At 39.4% G+C, this 8,427-nt stretch overlaps 1 protein-coding gene across 1 annotated transcript; it reads right to left on the bottom strand.

The window, feature by feature from the left end:
- Window positions 1-1,629: 1,629 nt before the first annotated feature.
- LOC135629291 (amino acid permease 3-like) lies at window positions 1,630-4,824 on the bottom strand (the record flags this gene model as incomplete). Its single annotated transcript, XM_065136469.1, has 7 exons — window positions 1,630-2,277; window positions 2,363-2,502; window positions 2,587-2,801; window positions 2,891-2,984; window positions 3,069-3,302; window positions 3,381-3,410; window positions 4,815-4,824. Coding segments are annotated over 7 exons (1,371 nt in total), but the record flags the coding sequence as incomplete, so codon positions are not given.
- Window positions 4,825-8,427: the final 3,603 nt, after the last annotated feature.

The raw sequence follows: 8,427 nt of genomic DNA, 5'->3' as shown, positions 1-8,427 counted from the left end.
TTATACATAAAAAGCTGAGCCTTTTTTGTTTTTTAAAATTTCAAAACTTATATTGAAAAGCAACTAAAAACTCATACATATTGATAGAGGAGGTGAATTCATTCTTTTTTTTTCTTTTTTTTTAATAAAAATATAAGGGGAATTGACTACAAATTACAACTAAAAAAATATAATATTATTTTTAACGAAGAAGAAGTCTAAAATTATAATATAATTAAAATTTCAATAGCTGTAGGAGAATAAGAAATTTACAAGGCATATGATACGTTGTCTATTATTAATATCTCAATTAAATATTGTATTTTGAGTGATTCTAATTCTAGTGGCTCTAGTGATAATAAAACACCTCCAAGGAAATTTCATAATTTTTTGTAAATATATCAATTTAGTGATTGCAAGTGTTGGTTGCTTTAGAACCTACTTATTTTGATGTTGTAGCTAAAAAAAAGGAATGAGTATAAGCAATGAATGATAAACTATAAGCTATTAAAGAAAAACAAGACTTGGAAGCTAGTAAAATTGCCCTTAGAAAAAAGAAGAAATTGAACTCAATTGGGTGTATAAGTCAAAATTTTATATTGATGGTTCGCTGTAAAAATATAAAGCTTATTTAGTTATCAAAGGGTATGCTCAAATTTTAGATAATGACATTTCAAATATCTTGACTCCAATTGCTAGAATTGCTACAATTAAAATAGTGTTAGCTTAGGCAACCTAGAAACGATAGTAGGTTTATCAATTTAATGTTAAATCAATTTTAGTGAATGAAAAGTTGCAAGGGAAAGTTTATTTCAAGTAGCCAGAAGGTGTTGAAATCAAAAGGTAGAAAGATAAAGGTTTATAAATTGAGAAAGCATTGTACAGTTTGAAACAAGTATGGAGGCTATGGTATAGTAGAATCGACAATTACTTTCTTAAACATAATTTTACAAAGAAAAATTTAAGTGAACTAAGTATATATATAAAATCCCAAGTAATAAAAATTATTCAAGATGCAAATGAATTTGTTTTGTGCCAAGAAAAATATGTTAAGAGATTTATTAAAATTTTGTAAGAATACAAATAATAAATTTATATTAGATGATGGAAATTGAAAAAATAGATGAGAAGCAGCACATATGCTAAATTGGAAAGCTAAACTATCTCATATAATTACTTTGTTGTCCAGGTTTATTCATAGACCTAGCAAGTATTATTTTGGAACAATTAAAAGAGATCTTAGATACATCAAGAAAATTTTTAATAATGACATTTGTTATGAGTAGATAAATTTTTTTAAATTATATTTTTATACTAATAGGATTGAGTTAATTATACAGATGATAGAACACTCAAGGATTTATATTTTTATCATGAGTTATATTCTTATAACAACCAACTGAATATAACAAATATTAAGTTATATTCGTATCATCAATTTCATTGACAACTAAAAAATAAGAATATATTGCTCTCTAATTTCTAGACGGAGTATGTAACGGCTACAAGACGACATATTAAACAGTTACGCAGGAAGCCCAACAGTTTGTATGTATCACTATCAAATTACAACACAAACGGAACAGCAGAAGCAACAGCAACAATGGTAGATCATAACAATCCAACATATTCTGTGTGGACCGTGAGACGTTAATTGAATGGCCTGTAAACCTTGAGATCGCTTAGTACTCCGGCGATGGAGCCGGCGGCTGAGGCGATAGTGATGATAAGGCACGCGAAGCTCAGCAGTTGTAGGCACACCCATCTCGTGCTCCACTTCGGGACCTTCGTCTGCACAATGTACATCTCTATGGGGAAGTACACGGTCAGCGGCCAGAAGCCGATCGCGCCAAGGAAGCCGACCACGTCGTTGAAGAAGGGCAGGAGCATCGAGATGACGGTGGTCACGATCACGAACACGGCGCGCCATGTTAGTCTGAAGAGGTTAAGCTTGTAAGATGTGCCGGAGGCGATGGGCACCTGGATCTCTTTGGTGACGAATTCCGAGTTCGGCCACGCCCGGGCAGCCCATTTCTCGACGAATGCGAAGAGCGGCTGGCAGAAGACCTGGTAGGCGCCGACGAGGTGGATGACGATGGCGGTGTTAGCGATGTCGAGGAGCCAGTAGGGTTCGTAGAATCCGAATCCGGTGAGGAGGTTGCCGGGAGCCAAGTCTCCGAACGCGGCGTAGCCCATGAACCCGCAGAGCATGTAGAAGATGGTGGTCACCGCCACGCTAACAAGGGTCGCCTTCTTCATCACCTTTGCTTCCGATGGTGGCGGAGCCTTTATCGTGTCCTGAGCGCACACCAGCACGACGATGCGAGTTAAGGATACGGCTGAACTTTACTGTTGGATTGAATCGAGAGTAGGGAATTAATACCTGGATCTCAATAAGTATAATGGAATAAGAGTAAGCGAAGGCGATGTTGCCTAAAGCTTGCAAGATCCGCCAGATCTTGTCCATCTGGCTCACGGTGCCGATGCTAATACCCGTGAGGCGGCCTCTAAATCCTCCATTCTCTGTTAACAGGATCTCAAGTGTAAAAAACGGAGTCGGCATGAGCTGAACTCGGGCAGTGCAAAAGCGACGGTAAATTGGCTTACGGATCACTTGGACGATGCCAAGAGCCAGACCGATGGAGGAGTACGTAAAGGACATGATGGCGGCCACGATGGAGAGCCACCAAAGCTGGTCGAACTCAGGAATCTGAGACAAGAAAACCTCCGCAACGCCGAACATGATCATGTAAGGATTGCTGTTTACTGGGCAGAGTCCGTCGTCCCCAATCTTGTGGAAGCAATTCGACCTCTTTATAGCCCTGCTCCAAGAAATCCAAATGACCAAACTACACAAAAGAAATCTACTAAACGAGTGAAGAACATGACTGCAAGTTCTTTCCCAACTTACACCATGCTAATGGAAGCCGCGATTGTGTATCCAATGGCGACTCCAACAATATTGAGGTACTGGAGGTAGCCACATATCTTGACCTTAATCCCATCTGTTTATCAAAAGAAAACACAAGTTGCTAGATCTGTTCGCTTGTTTGGAAGAAGGAAGGAACAAAATGCGAGAGGGAAGTTACTGAGATTAGCCTGGACCGCGTCCATGTAGGTGTAGTTACGCTTGCCCGTGAGGGGATCGCCGGAGCGGTAGCAGTCGGCGAGAAGCGCAGATGTGTAGTATGTCACAAAGGAGAAGAGGAGCATGACAGCAGGGCCGGCGACCCATCCGAGCTGACCCATCGCCCAAGCTAGGGACAGCACCCCGGAACCGATCACCGCTGTTATGATGTGTGCGCTTGCAGTCCATACGTTCCCTGCATGCACACAGCGTGAGAAGCACATGGATAACAGAGAGGGTAAACCAAGACGAAACACAAACAGGTTTCCTTTACCAGTTCTCTTGAGCCGGCCATCGTCATCGAAGCATTCCGAGGCTTTATGTTGCAGCCTAAATTCTAAGGACGCCTCAGCGGGTGTCAAGGCTACATGACGGTAATGATTGGCATCACCACTCTCGCCCATCTTCATCCACACCACCGCAAAACACAATGTACCTCTCCTTGCTCGTACTAATAGTTCTACCGCAGTGGAGCAGCGGAAGAAGAAGCCCCAACAAGAGATGGAGAGAGAGAGAGAGTAGGAGCGTGGCCTTTTTATAGGGAGAGAGAGAGAAAGAAAAGGTTGCCTTCAAGCAAATGTAACACAGCATACGAAGCGTCGCATTTCCACCCTTGAGTGCGGGGGAATAAGTGTTGGTACATAAATCTGTCCGAATTCCAAGAGGCTATTAATTGCATTAAAATGTGAAAAAGTGATATCTCATGCAAAACGCAAATCAAATTCAAGTTTGATGAGAAGAGTTTCACATTCAATGTAACGTATTCGATGCAATTCATAGAATCTAGTTCTGCATTGTTTCATGATCACATGACGTGACGTAATATAAAATCTAAATTTACGCTTGATTCTCAAAAGTAGAAACCTTCTAAGAGAAAAAGATGTGTTCATATGTTACGTCACAGAGATAAGTAACAAAAATTTGAGTGAAACACGGAAGAAGTTGGTCCGGTCCCTTTTATCTAACACCACAATTAAGTTTAATAGAAACAATTAGTTTATTGGGACATGTTATTAATGTAGACAAACATTTTAGAATAGTGAGTGAACATCAATAAGATTAGTTCATCAATTATACTGTTGAGATAGGAATTCTGATAACAATGAATTATCCATGGATTCAAATGTATTTAAAGTCGACCTAACACTATATAGATAACAATTTAGATAGATAAGGAATGGAGCCATTGTCACATTGTCACATTGTGATATGGAGCCATTAACACTATAATCTTGTATGCACTATACTAGAGTCTTATTTTGAATCATATAAGTTTTTGACAAAGATATAAAACCATTACTAGGGTCTCATTTTGAACCATATTAGGTACTAGATGATGATGGGGATATAAAGCGGAATAACCTTTATATATGAACAAATAATAGCAGGCCATAATATATAGCGGAATTAAATGAAATCACAATCAAATAGAACACTAAGATATACGTAGAAAACCCCTCCAATGTAAAGGGTAAAAACCATGGGGCAAACTAGAGATAATCTACTATGAGAATAATGAATATACAAATCTAAATCTCTTGCCATAAACTCTAGCAACAATCACAAGAGAACAACTGAGATATAAGGATCACGTCACTGTCCACGATATCTAAAACCTCTCCAAGTAATCATAGCAAGAGTCTACTGTAGATTTGATCTAACTTGAGATGAGAACACTACTAGATGATTGAGAACAACTTCTCTGCGTTGTCCTTATCTTCTTCCCTTTTTTTTTCTTCCTTTTCTGTCTTTGTTTTCCTCATTTTCTTTGGAATTCTGTGACTTTTTCTTTCCCACGTTGCTGCCCTATTTATATCTTTTTCTGCTTCCAAAACGTAGTCACCATACCCCCTCTAATGTTAATTATGGTTAAGTTAAGTGGGGGTATGGGCTGTGAGCTGTCCAAGCCCACTATAGACTGAATTTGTGGACTACCAACCCAACACTAGATATAAAAGAATTGTAACTTAAGGTATCAAGTTTTTACTATTGATATAATTTATACACATTTTTTATTCTGAGCATATCATAATATTTTGGAGTAGACTTTAAGAATGCCTTTGGGAATGAAAGTCTCTCTGGTTGCAAAGGACTAGCAAGCTCTAGTAGTACCTATCATTCTTCCACATGAGTCTGTCTGTGAGGGTGAGGCCATATTTGGAAGCCCAAATCTCATTTTAAAGATCTATCACAATGAATATTATAGTTAAAAGTTTTGAGGCAGTAAGAAAAAGTTTGAATTAATATTACTAATCGTTCCCTTAATAGTAATTTCATGAAGGAATAAGTCATTGGTGGCATAAACCATCTTTATACGAATAGTTGAGGCTTTGGCACCAAGGTTGCAAAACACAAATCAAGACTCCTTTACTTTATAAGAACGTAAGAATATATTGAAATAAAGATGGATACAATATCCAAAAGGTCAATCTCCATCACAACAAAAGTGTGCGATGATAATAGATAAGATTTTTCCAGCTGTACGAGAAAATCATATGATCAGTTGAGGAAAATCCTCTCTTTCAATATATATAAATAGCCATTATACTTAACTAATTTAAATATATTTTGTAATTACATTTTATTCTATTGAGAAAAATCTTCTCTTCCAACATATATAAATAACCATTATACTTAACTAATTTAAGTGTATTTTGTAATTACATTTTATTCTATCGTATCATCGTCTCTTTTCATCGACGAGAAGCTATGTTCTTTGTTGCAAGCATTCCCCACGGATGTAATCTGCCGCCGCTCCCACGACAATTGCAAAATCCTCGAGCAACAGCGCCACCACTCTGGTCGGAGCTCAGAAGGTTTCGAATCGGCATCCTTTGTTGCTCCAATGGCCAGCATTGCACTCCCTGTCGAGAGTCTAAGTGCGAGTGTCGCAGATGACGCTATCTTCTTCTCATCGTCGTCTGATCCGTATAAGCGGCTGCCCCGCTTCTTCATCGGCGAAAAGTCCCTCTCCAGCAGATCTGCACCCTCTCTTCCAGCAGCTACGATCAATTGGTCTGGACCCCTCTCTCTTTTCTTTTTCTCACTATTGCAGATCATTGCAAACAGCTTCTCTATCGCATTACAAACAGTGCCACACTGTTGTAGCTCTCTTCAGCACTGCAAACAGTGTTGCAACTCTCTCCACCACGACAAACAACACCGCACTGCTGCAGCTCTCTTCAACACCGCCAACAATGCTGCAACACTCTCCAACACTTCAAGTAGCACCGCACTGCTACAACTCTCTCTCAAGAGCAGTCTCCAGATCAGATCATTTCTAGGTCCCGTGCTAGTAGCGTGGTCTCCGAAACCCTCACCAACTTTGCTGTCATTCAATGAGAAATCTATGAAGTGGAACTTAGCCATACCCGTGAACTCCTCATCTATCACATTCGTGGGAGCATCGAAAACAAAGCTAAAAGAACTATGGCAGATTCATCCTTATCCTCGCAAAAGGGGACGAGGCTTGCTTCAAAGGTGTCAGAGAACAGGGCAGTGAGGCCCCTCCATGCACCATCAACCATGATGCTCCGACCATCGTGTTCTCCACTGGCGAACATGCCGGTAACCTCCTGCATGACTTCAGCGACCTGCTCGTTCTCCTCTTCTTGATCACTCGTCCAGTCGTCGGAGAGGTGCAGTTCGTGGTGACCGACTACAAGAAGGTAAAGATGTTGCATCACCCTCCTTGTTATGGCAGAATTGCCTGGGAGACGATGATCTGCCACCTTTGGTGATGTTGATCAGATCAAAGCTTTCCTCGGCGAACGACGATTGTCCTCTCCCGCTGCCGCTCTGCACCAGAGTTCGTTCTCTCCCGTTGCGATGCCTCTAGTGCTGTGCTCACCAGCACTGCTCCCCCTTCTCCCTCGCTGACCGCCATCACCTAATCTGCAACAAGCGGTTGATCGCCTCCCCTCCTCACCAGTGAAGAGCTCTTCGTCAACAGATCTCGGTTGAGATCTATTATTGCTTCTCTTCCTCTAGTGGCTGCAATTCTCTGGTCGTAGGCCACAATATGCTCATCCTCACCGCTCTGCTACCCTCTACAGACATCCATGCCAAGCAAACACAATTGTGGCAGCACTCCAGGAGGCGATTGAGACTCAATCACTCCGTGATTAAAAAAAAAAAAAGGTACAAACAAAGGCTGGACATCAACATAGTGCATTTCGACAGTTGTCATGATTAGCTGGGCCGACCAAGAAGAAGCTACCATTGCCTGAGCATCGGGTCTAGTGTTACCGTTTTGTATATCCATTGACCTGCTGCTGTACTCCTCCATGATGTTGGGTATACTCCTCTTGGGTTCAGCTCGTGGACCGGACAATTTGACCTATTAAACTCAAATCATTAATTAAAAAGTAAAAGAGTTGTAGGGCGAGCAGGAAAGGTGAGGGAGAGAGAGAGAGAAAAAAGCAACGAGAGAGAAGGAGAAGTTTTACAGGCGAGGGAGAGAGAGAGAGAGAAAAAAAAAAGCAACGAGAGAGAGAAGGAGAAGGTTAACTGTAAACCTGTTATGATAATGAAAGTTTGGATTACGATCATTAGTTTTTTCCACAGAGTTTTTCACGTTAAAAAATTTAGTTTAATTATGTGTTTACGTTGTTCTTGTTGATATTTTCATTTTGATAAATTTTGATATCAAGTTGATATTTTGATAAGGAACTCAATTTGATACATAAAGAGGGAAAAAAATTATTCCGCTTTAACATGTTTTTCCCAACAAGTGGTATCAGAGCAACAGGTTATTTATTGCTAGTTTTTCTTATGTGATTGAAATGGAACAATCAAATGACATGATCAATCAAATGACATGATTAAATTGAATTCATCAAATTATTCTACTTGAAGACTTATGACGGAAGATCTGTTTTATTGTAAAGATTTATATAAGTCTATCAAGGTTAAAGATAAACCTTCTACTATGAACGATGAAAAATGAGAAGTTCAATATAGAAAAGTTATTGTCTATATTAGAAGATAAATTAATATAAATTTGCATGAGCATATTTCTGATGAAACCAGCTGATGTTGTTTGGCAAAGGTTAGAAAACCTCTTTGCGAAAAAGACAAGGAAATAGAATTTCTCTCCTCAAAAGACTTATAAATTTGAAGTATAAACATTATGGTAACATTATTGAGCATATTAGCCTATTTCAGAGTTTTGCAAATAAGTTGGTTGCTATGAAAATGAATATAGATGATGAGATGCAAGGACAGTTTGTTAAATGAAGATGTTAGAAGGAAAGAACATGGTGAATCTTCTTCTGAGGCATTTATTACTGAAAAACAAAAGAGACATGAAAGAAATCATA

Source organism: Musa acuminata, chromosome BXJ3-1, assembly GCF_036884655.1.
Source record: "Musa acuminata AAA Group cultivar baxijiao chromosome BXJ3-1, Cavendish_Baxijiao_AAA, whole genome shotgun sequence".
NCBI lineage: Eukaryota > Viridiplantae > Streptophyta > Magnoliopsida > Zingiberales > Musaceae > Musa > Musa acuminata.
The sequence above is the reverse complement of the archived record's forward strand: the minus strand, read 5'-3'. Positions and strand labels throughout refer to the sequence as shown.